We start from the raw sequence: 20,056 nt of genomic DNA, 5'->3' as shown, positions 1-20,056 counted from the left end.
TTAGAAGTTCTTCCTGAGGCTTGCTTGTTTGTGTTTTCAATGCTGGGAATGATCATTTAAAAATAGATTAGGAGGGATCAACACCAGAGAAAATACCTAGGTAGAAATATTGGCCTGAAGTTTTGAAAATGCCTTCATATTTCCATAAAAGTATGCAACTTTTGCTCAAGAGACCAAAAGACACACACCGCTGGTGCTTTTTCTCATGTTTTGCTTTTAAATAACCATTCTTTTTTCATCTGCTGAAAGTTAAATAGTAAAATTACTATTTTCTCACAACCCCTATAAAGTTCCCACCAGTATCCAAACTCCACTGTTCTAGGTCTAACCAAAACTACGGGCTTGATCTTGTGCACACTGAAGTCCAGAGTAAAGCTCCCAAACTGCATTTGAGTCTGGATTGTGACCTCTGAAGGCTGTTGGGGTTGTGCTTCACAGAAGGTGAGGTTGAAAAGTACACACAAGTCCATACTTAAAATGAAATGTGTGGCTACATGTTTTATAAAAGGAGACAGATAAAAAAGAATAACCCCTTCTCAACAGGATTTCCCAAATTAAAAACCATGCTGGGCAGAGGAAAAAGGAGAAATGAGGGAGAGGATAAAATGGAGGAACAGATTTATAGTTTTATCGCTCAGCCATATAGATTAAATGGCATTTAGAGACCGGGGTGACACTGGATGTTAAGCAGAAGAGAACAAAGTACCTGTAGGGTGGAGGCAAGGGATAAGAAAACAGAGCAGAGAAAGGAGAAACCAACAGCACCCCAGCAACACAAGCAGCATCCCAACTCTCAGATGTGAGTTAACCATGAAGTCAAGAGACTAAAGGCTCCTTCCTCCTGCTGCCATTTGCCTGTGGGTAAATCCTTCTGCCTTTGGCCAGTATCAGGCACAGCATTAACAGTTTCACTTTGGGAGACGGGCACCAGAGCTATGGCCATTGACCTGCTCCAGGCAAGCACTCCTGTGCCAGCACTGCACGACGCTCTCTCCTCCGCTCATGCCTTACTAAATCTCTGGCAGCTGCCAGGCCCTGCTCAGCCCACGTGCAGGGCAGCACTGCTGGCTGCAGGGACACCTCTGCCCCCCCTTTGGCGTGGATCCTGTCCACCTGCACCGCACAGCACCCACAGCTCAGTCTGCACTGTCCCAAAAGTCTTGGGGAAGGGTTTCTAGGGGATTTATACAGTCCCTCAGAAAATGTGCAAATCGCGTGTTGCTGCAGCAACTCAGCCAGGCAATTTCTTGGTTATGATGGTACCTGGGGATAAGAGCCCTGACACTGACGGCTGGCAGGAGACCAATAATTCTTGCCTAAAAATGATACTTACTTTTATCATACTGCCTTCTTTCCCTGCCGAAAGCAAGCACAGCCTTTGTTTACCTCGTAACTCCTATGTGTTTGAGCATTTTTGTATTACTTGAAGAAAGAAAATACATTTCAGCTGTCTCCCCCAAAACTAACATGGGAAAGTTTGTAATTACTTCATAATGAGGTCTGGCATTTATCAAGTATGTTACACTCCTGTGTTGAATGGTTTAGCTTGGTAACGACTACTTTTTGTGACTCCCAAGTCACCCCAGTGGCATCAACTCTGCATTTCACATCTTCCATCACCATCCTCCCTGTGCGGGCAATTACAATTGCCATATTTCAAATTAGCAGAACAAATCTTACAACAAATTTAGTAAGAACTGGCTTGAGGCTATACGTACCTGTAAAGATACAGCATGTCATACATTTTATCTACAGCTTTGCTGAACCTCTACAGCTCTCCATTTGGAATCTAAAATTGTTTCACTGACAGTAAAGGAACTGAATTAAACATCACCTCATCTGCTGGAAACATTACCAAATGTCAGTAGTTGACAGTGAATGCACTCAAGGACTTCTTTATTTATGCATTAGAAACAAAATTTTTCCCACCTTGCTTTTTTCTTTAATGTATAATTCTGAAATTTTTTATACTAAAAAATTTAAAACAGAAAATTATTCACAGTTACCAGTGTCTGTATTTGTCTCATATGTGAGTTAGCTGAGAACTTCCCACCCACTCCCTGAGAGACACATGAACTTAAAAGTCAAACAATCTAATTAAGTAAGAAAAAATGAAAGGAGAGGAAAAAGCAGAAGTAAGAAGGCATATATAAATTGCTGATCTACTGTAGATCATACTACAGGATGCTTTTCATGATCCTGTCACAAATGGTAACACCCATGATGCTTCCAGAATCACCAGGAGATGTTCTGCGAGAGTGTCAAGAACATGAATCCTTACAAGCTCCAAGACGCAGTGTGCCGTCTTGCAAGATTGCTGGGATTATGTTATTAGTAAACAGAGAGGTTCTAATAGACCCCAATATCTTTCAAGGGAAATGGTCTATTTTGTATATAAACAAGCCTGAAGACTTTAAAAAAAGGATACTGTAGCATAAGAGATTTGTCAAGGGCTCAGACAATCTGAGCCCTGTGACTAAACAAACAAACAAACAGATGAATAAACAAAAGCAACCACACACCAAACACCCTTGGAAACTTCCTTAAAAGAACAGCTAGAGTTCCTTCCCTCTTACTCCCTTCCAACCCTCACCCAGAGGGCATCTTCTCAAATTGAGATGAAGCCAGCTTAGCACTGCTGCATCTCAAAGGCACTGTGTCTGCTCTAGTTGTGCAAATTAGTGATGCAGTCTAGTTTACAATGGATATAAAGTATAATTCAATTTGTTAGGAAAAATATCCCCTTCTCACCTTAGAATGTAAAATGTCCTGGCATGCACTGAATGGATAGGTAGGTTGGAAAAGCATCTCCTCAAGAATACACAAAGACTAGCTGCACTTGACAGAGCCCATTGGGAACAAGCCAAGAAAGGGTAAGGTCTCAGCAGTGGTCTGGACTCACCGTTTGCCACATGCCATGATTGATAAGCGGTCCACTGCTGGTCACGCGGCCTATTCCGTTGTATTTCAGCTGCAGCTCTAGCCGTCCTTTGCGCAAAGCCAAGACTACCCATGTGCTGTCTTGATGGCCTCCAGCAAAGAAAAGGATACCTTCAGGATCAAAGGTTCTAAAGTCGAACTCAGCCACAAGTCTGACCGCACAGGTGCCAAGAAATAAATTAGTTATGCAGAGTTCAAAAACCACAGAGTACTTTCCATACAGATAGCATCAATTCTAACAATTATAAAGCTCTGTTAAAACATACTAGCTTTCAATGCACTCCTAAAAGACTTAAGCTGTGAAGACAGATTTTAAAATAGCGTCAAGAATAAAGAATACATTACTGTACTTCAGTAATTATCCTAGGGGCTCTGCGGTCAAGGCTGCCTTTCTCAATTACTGGTTTGGATAATGTTTCGCCTTACAGGACTCCATAATCCAAACAAATAAGGATGATCATAAGAATAATTGTTATTGTAACGACTTAACTCCATTGCAAGCATTAAAGCCGGACAGCGCATTCGACTGTCATTCTAAATTGTCCTCACCTCGTCGGTTGTTTCCTTTTAAAGCGCAGCCTGATAACAGGAGTGCCGCTGAACATCCTCCCCAGGTACAAGGATTTAATACTTTTTCCAACAGCAAAAGGCACACACGGTATTATGTTCTATAATCAAAACACATTTTTGAGTGCTCGTTCTCCTCACACAGCAGAAAGAGAATCAGAGAGTATGTCTCCTCTTCTTTTCTCATGTAGTTGCTATACGTATAGCAGGCTAGGGCACTTTAACGTTTATACTCTCAAAATACAGTTGTTTTGGTACTGTGAACATTTCCTCTTTCCTTCCCTCCTCCCTCCTATCCGCCTCGGAGGAATGTTTTCCTGTTGCAAAATGAAATCATACTCATAAGGTACAGCACAAGGTTTTTCTACTGCAACGTCGTGCCTGCAACAAAAGATGTGCTAACAACTTGCTGTTGGTTGGTTTCCGCAGAGGCAGCCTGTGCCACTGAAGCCCATCCACCTCAAATGCCTGGAGGACAAAAGTGTCAAGTGCAAGTGCTGGTCTGTAACTTACACCATATGCCCTGAGACCTTTGCACCATCCTATTGGGTCTAATTCAGAAAAGCTTGTGCAGCCAGAGGTAACTCATAGCCAAACAAAGGGCTGGCAGGGCTACCACTGGCATGCTCTTTTCGGAATGGCGACAAGAGGAGCATGCGAAGAGAGACTGAATGAACTTCCTCCCAAAAAGGCTAATGAGACCCTTCTTTTCAGGACAGCTGCTGTCCCCAGCTCACATGGCCTTGCCGATATGATTCCCTCCTGCTGGTCACTCAGGTCAAATGGCTGTGGTCCAGAGCTTCACCAGTTATTCTTAATTGCAATGTAAAATAAAGGTCTGTTCTGCAGTTACAGCAATGAAGACTAACATACCTCACATGTATTCATGTCCCGGGAAAGTTTTACTCCCCCTCTGCCATCGCAATGACAGGTATAACTTCCTGGCGAGTTGACACAGGTCTGTTCACAGAGCTTTTCTTCACATTCATTTATATCTACGCAAAATCAGCAGAGAGGAGAAAACAGCAATTGAGTTTGTTTAAACATGAATCATCTGGAGGAAAAACCATTATCAGTGCTGTTTTGCAGCACCTTTCATGTGAGCGTGCCCAAGTGCTCCGTAGCCAGTACTTACCCTATGCCACACCTTTACAGGAGAGAAGAGTTAGAATTAGCATCTGCACAAATCTGTTTTCCCAGACAGATTCCAGCTGCCCAAAAATACACAGCAAATCAGTAGGAAGGCTGGAAGCAGATCTCAACTCCTTGTCTGCTGGTTCAGAGCCCTGGGCTTTAACTCCTAGACAAGATTTCCTCCCTTCAGCCCCCTTCTGCTATGCCTGTGCTGACTGGCTCCTGCTCCTTCAACTCAGGTTCAACTCAGGGACTACTTGCTTCATTGCTACTCAGCAGCTGGATCCTCAACAGACAAGTAAAAGCTGAGTTTCTCATTCATTGTTTTCTTTTTTTTCCTTCGGCTTGTTTTTATCCGCTTCTCAAACAAATGCAGGAAAACAAATTGTGATGGCCCACGGGGATCTCTTCAGGCACAGATAAACACTTAGAGCCCAGTAGGGCTGGCTGCTGTGTGATTCAAGTCATTACCTTAGCTTAGACAAAAGGCAGGGAACAATGCTAGTTTTGGAATACTTTCAAAACTTACTCTGTTGAGAAAGCTTGCAGGCAGTGTAGCCAGCAGAACTGTGCATGGTTCCAATGCGTATTAAGCTCCTAGTTCAGAGTAATACCACAAGACAGGTTTTGAAAGAACAGCTACTGCTCTGTAACTTTTCTTGTCCTACAAAGAGAGACAGCAACATGCACAGATGCTTCTGAGCTTCCACCAGATCTTGTACTTGTCACAAATTAAAGAAATCTCACTACTCTGGTTCGTACAGCTTGATTCAAGTCATCAAAGATGACTGCAAACTCGATGAACTCAAAGATGACCACAAACTGCAAACTCACTCACAACTAGGGAAAGGGAACAGAAGTCCAGTGTGTAAGAAAGATTAAAAAGACAGCTTTTACTGAAGCCTGAAATTAAATTTCTTTTTTTTTTATAGCTTTATATCATGTAATAAATGCTAACGTGATGTTATTTCATGAGCTTACCCTGACAAGTCTTTCTCATGTCATCGTACTTGTAGCCTGCGTCACAAAGACATTCGTATGAGCTTATTAAATTTTTACAATGAGCTTCTCCACAGATGTCTCCTGATGCTTTGCATTCATCTATGTCTGCAAAACAAGCAATTAAAAAACACGACTTCAGATGAGCATAATCACTTCACTGTTCGCACACTGGAGTGGGCTCAGGGTCAAGAGATCCCTCTATTACTTTGGTAACTGAAAAAACAGTATCTTTAAGAATCTACCTTTAGGGTTAGCTAGCTGTAAGAAGTTACTTCAGGCTTTCAAAACCAGTTGTTGTTTCTTTCTTTAAGCCATTAACCGCTATTGGAAAAAACAATGCAAAATGAGCCAGGAGAAAAACTGTAAAACAAAACAATTCCCACAAAACCAAAAAGCCCCACTCCATTCAGGGGGCTGAAACTGCGGGTTAAAAAGCAGCAAGCAGGAACTGAGGAACAGCAGTATGAATTTTACCAAAACACAGAAGGAACACGCAGCCTGTGGAGCAGCACAGGTTTCTGTTCTCCTTCCGCAGACAGGCAAACGATAATTTTTCACGCATTCACAAAACTATGATCTAAATCTGCCGATCTGTAGTGGTAGATGGGAATTGAGGCAGCCCAATTTGTCACAAAGAACAAGTCATGTCTGAGAGATGTTGTGGGGTTTCACCACAAAGGCAGGCAATGGGCTGGAACTGGAGGTCCGTAAAAACAAACAAGTGTTTTTCTAACATGTTAACTAATACCCAGCAAAATCCTGGTGTTGACAAAACATTTGCAGTATACTGAGAGTTTAATATTTACTTTTGCTTTTTAGCATATGTTAAAAGCACAACTACATGTTACACTTTGAGATTTTCCCACATAGGAGTGAACTGGCCTGTGCTTAATAGGCTACGTTGACAGTGCTCTGACAGACAGTACTAGGGTATTATACAAATATACGCACATCCGAAAACAAATGTAATTGTGAGCACACTTGCCGTCCACCTGTCCATGCCAACTGGCACCAGAAGACAATTCAACAGGGAAGTTGGCTCTTCTAAGCGGCTGCTCCCATTAGAAAGGGATACCATGTAATCTGTACAGTCATCACTTTAAACAGGGAAAGTGACACAGAAATACGATCCTGCTCTTTGTCTTTTTGCTGGTAGCATTAATATGTTGTTCAGATCAGGTATGCAAACTGTTTAGAAATATGTTGTCACATCCATCTGTAAGAGGTATATACACAGACTTGCCTGTTTTTTTCGTGAGATACACATAACTTTAACAGCCACCTGTGATCATTAATGAGTCTGTGTCTCAGCATGCAGTTTCTTAACACTTTTAAAATCTCAGTTGCTTAAGTTCTGGTTATGTAAATTCATTCCACAGTTTCAATCAGATACTTCAGATCCTCACTTTCTGGTCTCAGCTACTGTGTAAAAACAGTTGCCAACCTTCACTAGGGCCTTTCTACAGCTATTAATATTCAGTTGCAGTGAATTTATCCATCTGTGTCTATCTGAACTCATTAGCTGCTGCACACACCCAAATTTAGAAAAATAAATTAAAATAAGAAACACACGAGAGAGAAACAAATGGCTTATATTCTACGACAGCGTGAGACTGGAAAGAATCACAACAATGCATCTGGCCAGCCGTTCCTCCTCTCAATGTCAGGCTATGAGGACTGATCAGCTAAACCAATTTAGCACAATCCAAGCCACAAATCCTCTGTGAATCACGCCTGTGTTATGATATTGGAGTAGCACGGTGCGACCGCTGACAAGCCCAGGCATGCAGTGCTGGCTGGTGCACCCAGTACAAGCCCAGCGGAGTGCAGCTAACAGGAGCTACCAGCAAGTCTCTGCTGGGCTAGGGAGTAGACCAGGGCTGCTCAGTGGAACCCAGCGCCCTGAAATACAGTCACAAGTCACTAAGCATCCGCTGAAGCGAACTGAGAGGCCCACCAAAGCTTACCTTCACATGTTTTGCTGTCTTTAAGAGCGTAACCACTGTAGCATGAGCAACGGTAGCTGCCTAGCTTGTTGAGACAGAGCTGGTTACAGCCGCCGTTCTGCGCTCTGCATTCATCAATATCTACATCAAAAGAAAGTGTTACAGTCAGCTTTTCACCTCCGTAAATAATCTGGAGGGTGAGAGTGGGATACACGTTAGGAAGGAGAAAGACCAAACAAGAAACACTATTACAGCTGCAATACAAGGATTACAAAAAGCACAGAGTTCACTCAAACACTTCAAGTACATTAGCTCAAGTTCATTTAATAAAAAAAAAGACAGAGAAGGAACTGTAACTGAGTATCTCCTTCACAGCTCTGAGAACGCAGAAGAGCATCTTTAGTCACTGTGGAGGTGAAGAAGTTTGTTTGCAGAAGCGAACTAATTATAACTAACGTATTTTATATCATAACTAACTTTTAAAATTATAAGTTCAGGGTGAAAGCTTTAAATAAAACAAGAACAATATATCCTTACTACTATAGAACTCATGAGAACACAAAAAAGTTTTAAGTTCACAGCTATTGAGCACCGTGAGCTAAACGGTGCTGCACTGAGGTTGGCAGCAAAAGCCTATTAAATTCAGTAGAGCCTGGATTTCACTCTCGATGTGCCCTACCTGCTCATTATGTCCTGCTTGTCTATGGGTCTCTAGAGTTAGCCAATGGGTAGAACAGCACATTTCATGGCATTTTATAAGAAAAAGAGAGGATATGCTTCACACTGATCAGTTGCTGAGCTCTCAAAGCTGATTGTATACTGATCAGACAACTGTCTCAAATGCTTAAATAAGCTGCTTGTGAGTGAGCCTATAATCTCCCCACAATATTCACATCAGAAGGAGAGGCTTTGGATCTCCTGCTGTCTTGGTTGCCACAACTCTGGACTGGCTGAATGTGATTTCTGGCAATTACTTAATATCGGCAGGCAGAAAAGCAGTGATCCTGACAGGAAGCCTTGCAGGCAGAAAAAGAAGAAACCAGAAAACAAGGAGGGAAGATGACTTCAGTGTTTCATAAAGGAATACAGAAAGCCCTCTTGGGGCCTGGAACTTCTTGCACAAGTAATTTCTGCCCGAATATTGTCTTTGGAGTTGGTGGAAATACACAGTGGGATGTAAGTGGACGTGGAATAAGGTCCTACTTGCGAGGAGGCTTTAACAGACAAATTTCATCAGCTTGTGCATCATCAGAGTCAGACCCCAACTGCCTGCTGAAAGTCACTGTTCCCATTGCAGGGGTGCTAGAAAGGAAGATGGGGCAAATTCTCAGGCTGTGCAGTCTGTGACCTGTTACATCGGGGTTAACAGCAATGGTCGAGGCAGTTCTGCTTGAAAAGCCACTACAACTCTATTTCTGTTGCCCCCTTCAGAGGGGTGGGACAGAAAGTTGGAGCACAACTTCTTAGATTACCTCGCCAAGACCAAGCTGAGATCCATTAAAGGCATATAAAAAATGCTGACGTGACAGAGTTATATGATTCCCAGAAGGGTAAAAACACGAGCGGTTTGTAATCCAGGTTCAGTTCTGTGACTTCTGAATTGTGCAGCACAGTATCGGTGACCCTTTGAGAATACAGCAAAACCCAATACATCTTTGTTACAGGTATAAAAGATAACGAAACTCAATTACCTTTTTCACATGTTTTTCCCTGCCAGCCACGCTTGCATTCACAATAGAAGTCCCCCTTGAGATCTTCACATTTGACGGTCCCCTCTTTATGACAAGGATCGGGAGAACACTGGTTTGGCAAATCTGATTTATATAAGGAATAAAAAAACCAAAACAAAACAGGACAATACATTGAAGTCACTGACAACCAAGTGTTTCACTCTCATTAAAAGTCAAGAAGCTTAAACAGTAATGGGGAATCACGGCAAAACTGGAAGCTAATTCTCTAGTGAGCACATGCAGTGGAATTCATTTCATCGCAAAAGGGAGTGAGCTACCATCCCTGTATCTGAAGGGCACGTCCTGAAAGAAACAGCTTGAAGTAGCTCATTTTTAAGAAAGTTAATTCTACTCTCCCTAGTTTTGGATATAACAGAAAGCAGTCAGCAACTAAGCGTTCCAGGAAGGATGGGTACTCTTTTCAATTACTTTTGGTAGTTCAACTGAGGATCTCACCAGGGTTGATAGACCTGTTGCTAGCAAAGGTTTGTACCTGAAATTTAAGTCTGTCCAACTTAGGCTTTTCTATTATGTAGAATGAGAATAAAAAAGAAATACCAATGTGTTAACAGTGTAAGAATCACAAACCACTAATCCAGTGTACAGACAGCACAACGCTCCTATGGGGCCAACACAGAGTGAAGTCTGCCACTGATTTTTAAGCCAAGTTCCAATAGTTGACAACGGACATTCTCCATAGGATCGTAGCAAGAGAGTAGTCACCATACTTTGGGGAGGATTGGGAGGACAAATATCAAACTATCATGTAACTGCTCAATGAACTGAAGTCACCTGTCCAAACTCACCTACCCACCTCTCTGCAAAACACTCAGGGACAGTGTTTGCAGAGATAGCTAAAGGGAGGATCAGAGAATACCCTTGTCCCCCCCCAAAATGAACTGGTAGTTATCATGTAGTAGTAACCTATAACACAGGTGTTCTAGATCAGTGATCTTCAAAAAACATAAATGTATTAACCGTTTCCACAACCTTAACCGGAAGGAGCAGTGCAGAAGCTCATTCTGCAGGCTGCAAAGCTCACCTAGTCAGAGGGCCTGTTTACATATCCCCTCCCAGCAGTGGGGTTCAGGAGAGACAGGGCACTTCTGCGGACCTTCTACACTTGGGTGAACTTTAGTCACAGTCCAGTCTGCCAGGGATGCCACCTACTACAGAGAACATTTGAACCTGACCAGAGCCCTGGCAAACCTGAATGAATGCATATTCACAATGGGATTGACCTACACTGCAGCCGTTAAGCGGTCAGTCCCACTGTCCTCTGTGCTCACCAGCACATGGAATGCATTGGAAAAGGAAGTCCTATGACATGAAAGGCATGATGTCCAGGCTTCTCTTCTGATGAACATATCCGGCAGTTTCTTGTGCCTGACCAGCTACGCCAGAGCAGGGGTAGCAAAGCTACAAAGCAATGATGCTACCCAATCCTTTTGGTGCATGATACAGAACTGTTGGCAGCTGCTGCAGCTAGCAGTCTTTAAAGGAAAACTGCTATCATTAGCAACGCCTTCTGCAATCCTACAACCTTGGCAACACATCCTTACTACTCAGCAGAAACCCAGTTCAGTCCAGACAAAAGGCAGAGTTTACAAAAAGTGGACCAGACAGGTGCATTTAGAGCACCTGATTAGCAACAGCCCTCTGAAGACCAAGTTTGGTCTGTGATACTAGATTTGCAGTGCAAAAAGTGCTCAGTGGGTACACATTAAGCGAGCAACAGCAGCAAAGACCCCTTTTCATACACTGGTTCTGCTGAGACCAACGTTCAGTAGACCAACATCCAGTTCGGACTCTTCACGATATTCTGTAACATGACTTGTGAACTGATGGGCATATGGGGTGGCAGGGAGGCATGTAGGGAGAGGAACTGTTTGTAGCCCCATCAGGCTTCTCAAATTGAGAGAAGTTAAGACTTGGATTAACTCCTACTTTTGTCAGGATTATAATGCTTCTACATTTGTCTTCTTAACTTCCTCTGTGTGACCCTGAAAGTCACCTTCATGACAGGCTGCTTTGAAAAAACTTTTAACATTTCTGTGAGTGCAGGCAGAAGCAACTCCCTTTGATGTCTTACAAAGCACTGAACAGCATTTTTGTTTGGACTGACTGCCTTAGATTTGAATCTCAGTAATCACAGACTGGTTGAGGTTGGCAGGCACCTCTGGAGGTCATCCGGTCCAATACCCCAGCTCAAGCAGGGCCACCTAGAGCCAGTTGCCCAGGACCACGTCCAGACAGCTTCTGAATATCTCCAAGGGTGGAGACTCCACAACCTCCCCGGGGCAACCTGTGCCAGTGCTGGGTCACCCTCACAGTGAAAAAGTGTTTCCTGATGTTCAGGCGGAACCTCCTGTGTTTCAGGTTGTGCCCGTTGCCTTTTGGACTTCCAGTTTGCCTTTCGGACAGCCATTAAGATTGGTGCCATGTTAGGCATAAAAATAAGGCAAGAGAATATACTCCGATGTTGGGTAGCATTTGTGTTATAGTCATCAAGAAAAAAGAGTCAGATTCTTGGGCTGCATTGCACACTGAATAACCTGAAGACTGAAATTAGCTGCACACAGTGCTGCAGTTTATCCAGATTACCATGGAGTACTAATTTCATATTTGCTTTACATTTGTCACATTGTAGAATATAAAAGTTTTCACCACTCCTTTCTCTGTAGGGTATTTAATTGAGCTTTGGACATAAGGACTGTCTAGTGCAAGTTCAACAACTATGACAAATGTACCTGTACACTATGCATATGTTTATAACGAAGACTCCAGCATTCTTCTGAAGAGGACTGACAGATGCCAGAAATCAGCAGATGACTGGCAATGGCTGTCATTAAATATAGTGGGCTGAATCAAGTGGGACAAAATAGATGAAGCAAAGGAAGGAGCTCTATAAAAGGTCATAAAGGATCACAAATCTCCACAACTGAAAGAATTTGCATTTCAAGTTGTGATTTCATCCCTCTCTACCAAAACACAACCAAAACACAGTGGTTCCATCCACTCTCTCACTTCAGGTTCTCCTCTGTAACCAGCACAGCTTCAACCTCTAGCTAGGGCTATGCCATTGAAAAGGTAAGCATTTATCCTGAGCCTCAGCAAGGCGTTCCATCATGGACAAGGGAGGAGGGAGCCAGAGGGCTGACCAGGAACAGAGTATGACTTGGCCAAAGAAATGCTGACTTTCAGTATTTCATCTTGATGCTCAGAAGCTAGTGCCTGGGAAAACTCTACAGGAAAAGCTGGAGTAGACAATCCTAAGAGCCTCACAGAAATAACCATCCGCTCACTGCAAACAAGGCCTAATTATCTTTCTTCCTCACCACTCCAGCTGGGCAGAGCTGGGGCAAAGCCACAGCCAAGGTAGGGGCCAGGCCACACAAAAGAAAACACAGCTACACAGGCTGTCTGCCACATCCACCCGCCAGAATACCTCCCGATAAATCACTGCCCAGTCGACACACCGCTGGGGGCGGAGGAGTCGGGAAAGGAGAGGCCAAGTTAAGGCGGAGATGAGCCATGACAGAGCAGCTCTAATCAGCGTCTTTCTTTTCCTAGGCAGACCAGAATTTGTATACAGTAAACGGAATGGTTTAGGTATAGTAAGCCAAGTCTGGTTTTTTGAAGCAGCACAAACTAAGCCTCCCAGACATGGCAGTATTTTCAAAGTCACTTGATAAGCAAAACAAGACAACAGGGTTATGCGTGACTTATCTGGTGTAACCTCAAGCTTCTGATTCTCTCTCTCAAACTGGATTCTGATGTGTCTTGCAGATCCAGATGGAAATAACACTGCCCAGCAGCATACCACCCTATCGCAACCCATGGTAAATGGCAGGAACAACCACGGACATTTCTATCGCATCAACACTGTGCCGATAGTTTGCTCCTCTTATCATCAGAGTTTGAGAACTTAAGACACAGTCTTATACTCTCCTGGTGGCTTCACAGCTGTGTAATTCTGCCAACTTCGTGGAAGGTGCTCCCGATTTAAACCATTGCAAGAGAAAATGGAGCTTTTGTTTACATTCATTTACATGACAGATTTTAGTAAAGCTTTTAAAAGTAACAAAGACCATGACCTCTTTGTGTGCTTTGAGCTATGTCTGATAGCACATATATAGCTCATAAATGCAGACAGAGAATAGAACTACCAGTTCCATTTTTTAAGTCCGTATGGAAACAAAACTTTACCTAAGTACACTGACTGCTGCTTCCAGTTCATTACTCTGTACTGTGAATTTATTTTTTGATATTCACAAAACGGTGCAAATTAAAACTTCATTGGGAAAATGCTAGGTTGCGAAGATTATGACGCTCGCTATTAAAAGGAGACACACACGACCTAACAAAAATCCCATTGTGTTTTTTAAGGCCATATGCAGCTTCATTTCCAAAAAATCCTGTAGAGTTTTCCAAACTCTTGCAGAACCAAATCCCTAATTCCTAGCTGACCTACAGGATCTCTTTTAGAAAAAGATCCAGATCTGCAGACCACAGTACAGGTATCTATGTGTAAGGCAAGCATTTATCTGCAAAGCAATTGTCTTAAATTCTCATTGCAGTCAGTGGAGATCTAGTCAGTACAATAAACAGAGTCCATAGAGCGATTCAGCTCTCCCCACAGCAGAGGAAGTTTGGTCAGTGGAATCCCGCTAGAACCACTGACTGCTGATCAACTCTCCACTGTGATGGGAATACTGCTCATGTAGGCACCTATGCTGGAAACACCTGCATCTACCTCTCTGAAGCCAGAGCTGAACCCTACCTGTAACCCTGATCTAAAGGTCTTCTGAAACTGAGAATCCTCAAATGCCCCCCTAAGCTGTCTAATCACTGTCACAGTTAAAATTTGTACCTTATTTCCAGTATAAACTAGTCCAGTTAATCACCCTCCCAGTCCTTGGGTTGTGCAATGTCTTTGTATGCCAGATTAAAAGAGCCTTCCACTACCTTGTTTTGAGAGGAGAAAGAGTGTTAAGAAACAAAATTAAATGTGTTTTGCAGGCACAGCCCCACAGAGCTACATAGCCTTTTGGCAGCATCTGTGAAAAATTAAGAGGCACACTGGAATTGGCCAAGCACAAAGCCTGTCGTTCTTCCAAGCGCATTTCAGGCTCCTTCTCTGTTACTTCTCCTGTGAATTAACAATGGCCAGCCAAAACTCAGCCATTTAAAAATATTTTAATATTTTAATGGGGGAAAATATTATCATTTTCTTTCCAAACCACGGCATCTGCAATGGGCAAAAATCCCTAAAAACAATTATTCAGCTTTTATTTTTTCAGATTTTTTCATCACTACCCTTTAGACTTGCATGTCTAAAACACTATTAGCTGTTTGGAACAAGTGTTCCCAGTTGATACCACCATTTTCAGCAGGAACGCCTGCCTCTTTGCCGTGCCACACACGTAAGCAAAAGGAAGCATTCAGCCTCACGTCCCACTTTGAACTAGCTGGCATACCGCAGCCAACACGGGTGCCGCAGGTCCGAGAAGTCCCAGTTCAGAGGACTCTAACATCCGTAAGTGATACTGCTGCATTATATCAGGGCAGGTCTTGACATACCACTTCTTAACCTTGGAATTCACTCTTCAAAAAAGGTTGCTGTAATGCAGTTTATAAACATGAAAGCTGGACTAAATCCTGATCCTCCTTTGGTAGCACTGGTATGAACACATGACTAATCAAACTTGATCACAGTAAGAGACTGAACCACAGGAGTAAAAATGAAAATAAATATACATGCACGTGATTTTCTCCCCATTTGAACTGATCTGCTCCCAGAACATATTTAGAATATTTATGCAGCTTTATACCTTTAGCACTGCTAAGCTTCAAGAGGGAACTGGGAAGGTATTAGAAGAGTTAATTAAATTCTGATCTCTAGCATTAGTGATGAACAAATACCCCTTCCCCTTCTACACAGACATCGGGTTGACTTCCAAATTGATTTGAATTTTTAAAGGTTGCAATATTTAAAGCACAATCACACGATGTGCGAAACTGATCTTCTTAATGTAAAGAAGTCTGACACAAGCCTGGGTTTGACTACAAGCTTTTTTTAAGGTTCCTTAACAGGGGCAAGCCAAAGTTAGCATTCAAGAAAAAAGAAAATGAAAGGCCAAGCATGTTGTACAACCTTCTGGTAAATCCTATTTCTCGTCCCTGTTGCTTCTCAGATTATTCAGACCTTGGGAAACTGGTGTGAAAGAAACGTCTTGCATCATAAAATACCAAAGCACTGAAAGATGACAGCGAGATGGCAATAGGTTATAAAAGGGAAAAGGCCTTGTTTTGTTGCTCAGATAGGGCAAGTGATACAGAGTCTCAAGCCTAGAGAATAGGAAGGCCAGTACTAAAATACTATAAAAAATGGAGATGGCTGAGCTGGTTCCACTCCTTCAGGTAACATGAGAGAACATTTAACTACAATATGCAAAACAGAAATGCTTACTATGAACGCATGTAAGGAAATCTGGACTTCTTGTATACGGCGACCCATATTTCTGAATACAAGCTGAAGAACAGAAAATGAAATTGTTATTATTATAACGATGACATGGCAGATGTTCAAAGCATGTAAAATCATACCTGGCCTGCTGATTCATTAAGCAAGGATCTGAAGGGTGGATGCAAAATCTGTGCAATATTATAATCTCCCAGATGCCTTAAAATTCTTAAGTTCATCAAAATTTTTTAGCTCTGATGTACAGTAGAGTTATAAGCCATCTGATGAGGGTGATCACTTTACCATATGCTACTATGATTCTAAAAGCATGTTAGTAGCTACTCAAATTTGACCTACTAAATCTCTTTTAAAAAAATCTAAGAAGCACATGGAGTTTTCTAAAACCGTTGGCATTTGTGATCTTAAGTACTACATACTAAACACAAATAGAAAACAGTATGATGCCATGACTATGATACAGTCAATAGAATAAGCCAGTGGATCAATCAATAAAGGCACTTTTATTTTTTTAATAAGGAAATTAGTTAATAGCTAAATTAATTAAGAAGGGGAAAAGTTAGAAGACTTCAAATTATTTCCTAACGCTGCAAGCTACAGCTATAAATGCAACACCAACATTTTAACATGCAGAAAACATAATGTATGTAAATCTATACATAAGTAAAAAACAAAATCACATAAGGAACATACAGTCTATCTTAAAAGTTAGAAATGCATGTTTACTGCAATCAGATTTCCATCACTCTCCTTAGCAGAGACTTCAGCTGTGACACGCTCCAGTGTTAGGCACCACGTACCAGCACTGCCACAAAGTGAAAGTAAAAGCTGCAACTCACCCAAGTATTTCGGGTAAAAATATTCCTGTAGGAGGGAGAAAAAAAAAAAAGCAAAGATTTATTGAATAATATTTGCTTCTATTGTCATTCTATTTAAGAGCTGCTGTTAAGTTTGGTGGTCTTGCACGACAGTTGTTTAACAAGGTCCAAACACAAACATCCTCATTTCTTTTTATTCAGAGCCAGAAGCGGCACAGTATCATACATGCATTTTGTCTTTTGAAAAGGAACGAAACATTAGCTCCAGTCTCAAGGTATTTTTTGACAACAGCTGACCTGGTAAGTGGCAGTGACTGAGCGTGAAGCCACTTACGCACTATCCAAGAGGTAACGGTGCTGATGGTGGCATGAAGTAGGGGAAGGAAGAGGAATCTAGGGACAAAACCCCAGAGGGAAAGTGCAGAAACATTTAGTCACCCAGTGCCTCCTCGGAGGCCCTCTGCTGATGCAGAACACGGGCAGCACCCGAACACCACAGCCGCTAAAATAAAAGGGTAGCTTTTGCTCTTAGAACAACGAGCACCCTACACCTCTAACAGCACCCATTGCCATACCGCCGACTCCATCACATCGTGGAGACTGTCCACTCAAAGAAGGGAATGCTGCGAGTTTGCAAGGGAGGGCAACACTGACTTTCATTGACCTAAAACTGGACTGCAAAAGGCATTCCCACTCCTCTCGTGGTACGTGGCCACGCGTTACTGCTCCCTACCTTGTGTCAACAAAGTGTAGCCAGACAGTGAGAGCAGCAGTCTGCTGATGTGATGTGGATCTAACCTTGCATGTTAGAAAAAATTCAGTCTGGTGAGACCTTGCCAGTCGCGTGATTGCTTGCGCTAACAGAGAAACAGCAGGAAAATGTAGCTGTGCTGCATGGAAGGGTGGGAGATTGGCCTAAACTGATCATTAAACCACATTCTTAAAAAACAAAAATTCATGGCCAGGAAAAAGGATTTCTTTCCAACTTTACTTCATACTGGATTTCGTAATGTATATGTCACTAGTTCAAGTGCTACTAAAATTGTAATTGGGGCGTGTAATGAGGGAAAACTTGTGGATTGTATCAGCGCTTTTTTGTTAAAATAAACCATTTCTCAGCTAATTACGAAAGCATATGCATAGTATAATTCTCTTTCATACAACCTGAGGAATTTTCATATAACGCTGCATCTGCAGTGAGATAGGGACTGTAAATATCCTGCATTCTACAAAATTAATTTGGTCTATACAATCCGCAAGATTATAAACTATTTTATTTTCTCCTCTTATTACAGATGTTTGGATAAGCTCATGCATATATACAGGCATGTACATACAACACAGACAGGCACACACCATGATCCAATTTGACCTGGACTGTCTAATGCAATCGATTGGTTGACAAGGTCATATAAACTAAAAATTTTGCATTGCTGTCATTCACCAGAAAAATCAATCGCTTCTGGCAAGTATGCTCCAGTTACTGAAATGCACCCTGTAAATATTCAGCCTAAATCATGAGACCATCAATAAAGAAGTAGAAGAAGTAGCTTACACTTATTCTAATTTTCAATTCTGACATGAGGGTAAGAGGCTTGGCATCTTTTGGGGTTGAGCTTTGTAATATCTCTTTGGGTTAACAAACTGAGTGAGGAGCTCAGAACTCACTACGGTCCCCTCTCCCTCTTTTTTTTTTAAGGTTTAGTTTTGGAAAAGACATGTCAAACAAATATGGTCAAAATAAACGTAAAGTAAAGACGAGTGCCCAGCTGTGCTATAACCATAAACTGAACTTCAGCCAGCACTCAAAGAGAAAAAGATAGCGGCATGTGATGAAATATTCCAACCATTTTTTTCATTATTTCCCCTTTATTCAATATACGTCACAAGAATGTGCATCTGTATTTAACCACCAATAGGATAATCCAGACACTGGCAAGAACATTTTCTGCATTCAGAGGACAAGAAATAGCAGCTTTCATATTCATGGCCACCAGCCTAATTGCTCCAAGTCAGTGATGGCAAAGGCATAGAATCATAGAATCATAGAATCATTGAAGTTGGAAAAGACCTCTAAAACTTCATTTTCTCCTTGACCGCTGATGAATGAGTTTTAGTGCTAGAAAAGTTGTATAGAGGTTACCTTTGAATGAAAGATTAAGGTAACTAGTGATTTTCATTGCACAAATAACCTTCCAAATGAAAACTGACTGTGTATTGATTCAATGCCAATTGAACAGCAGAAGAGTGAAACTCCAAGACACTGTACCACCACAAGCTTCATTTTACGAGGTATATAACAGAGGTAATTGATTTAAACAGGAGGCTATTAATAGAAATTTAACCCTTCTTTCCCTATCTTCCTCATTGGCTTATGTTATACAAAACCACTTGCTGATCAGTAGCACTTCTCCAGGTCTACAGGATCTGCTGATAAAAGCATTCTAAAATAAAGCAATGTGATTGCAGGTTCTAACATTACTCGTTCTTGTATGATTAACTTTTCATTTCTCTCCGTAATCAATTTTCCTTACAACAGGCCTCTGGAAATACAATGACAACATATTTCCATTCAGCCAAAAGATGAATCAAGAATGAAGGACGAATGATCTTCCACCTTGAGAAAAGGAACTTGGTTAAACTGAAAGCAGCAGTCCCTTTTCAAAAAACACCGATGAGAAGTATTCCCAGCTAAAAATTCAAGTTGTGTCTATCCTGCACAGAAAGACAGTCAGACATGAATTATTTCTAGTCTGAGCGCTCAACTCCACAATACCTTTTCAGTCTTCTGCACTGTACTAAGTCTTAATGACCCACAGATGTCAGGGAAGATGAAAGCCCTATACAGGGTCAGGTCCCTGTTAAAAGTCTGAGACTCATCTTCCCTCCACCAGAAGTCTTCAACTGTATTTTCAGGATGTCTCTTGACAAAAATGCCAAGAGAAATGCTTTGAGGCTTGCTAACAAGGAGTTAGCAAAGATTCTCTGTTACTACTTTGCTGATTTCTCAGCCAGTCACCTTAAATTTCAGGCTCACCAAACATCTCACCATCCAGAAAGCCACCGAGTATTCATTGATTGAGGATCAAAAAGCATGGGGGTTATTTAACTGTGACCACTGTGGTAGCAAAAGTCACCACAGAATTATAGTAAGTAAGTGTTGAATTTTCAGCCTGGACTCTGGTAAAAGAAGTTAACATTTAAATGTTGTCAGCACTTCCCCTTTGGATTTGCTTTCTTAATTACTGCTGAAAACAAAAGCAGGAGCAATGGGCTTTTTTAAATAAAAAGCTATAAACAAATACATATTGGACATAAACATCCTCTGGATAGGCTGCTGTACAGACACTGACCTCACCAAGCTTTCTAACCAATCTGTCCAGTAGTGATGTCCCCGTGCATGCAAGAGGAAGACAATACCTTGCAGAAGCACCA

The 20,056-nt window shown here is 41.9% G+C and overlaps 1 protein-coding gene across 1 annotated transcript in view; it reads right to left on the bottom strand.

Annotated features, from left to right (window-relative positions):
* GAS6 (growth arrest specific 6) overlaps positions 1-20,056 on the bottom strand; it is a 43,411-nt gene that overhangs the window by 11,288 nt on the left and 12,067 nt on the right. The window contains exons 3-10 of the mRNA XM_076360407.1: positions 16,643-16,667; positions 15,792-15,854; positions 9,281-9,403; positions 7,611-7,730; positions 5,623-5,748; positions 4,381-4,502; positions 3,490-3,608; positions 2,903-3,092 (exon numbers count right to left, since the gene is read on the bottom strand). Of these exons, the coding sequence (XP_076216522.1) occupies positions 2,903-3,092; positions 3,490-3,608; positions 4,381-4,502; positions 5,623-5,748; positions 7,611-7,730; positions 9,281-9,403; positions 15,792-15,854; positions 16,643-16,667 (888 nt within the window). The remainder of the gene's footprint in view (positions 1-2,902; positions 3,093-3,489; positions 3,609-4,380; positions 4,503-5,622; positions 5,749-7,610; positions 7,731-9,280; positions 9,404-15,791; positions 15,855-16,642; positions 16,668-20,056) is intronic.

The sequence above is a fragment of the Aptenodytes patagonicus genome, chromosome 1 (assembly GCF_965638725.1).
Source record: "Aptenodytes patagonicus chromosome 1, bAptPat1.pri.cur, whole genome shotgun sequence".
Classification (NCBI taxonomy): domain Eukaryota; kingdom Metazoa; phylum Chordata; class Aves; order Sphenisciformes; family Spheniscidae; genus Aptenodytes; species Aptenodytes patagonicus.
This window is presented reverse-complemented; position numbering and strand designations above follow the sequence as displayed.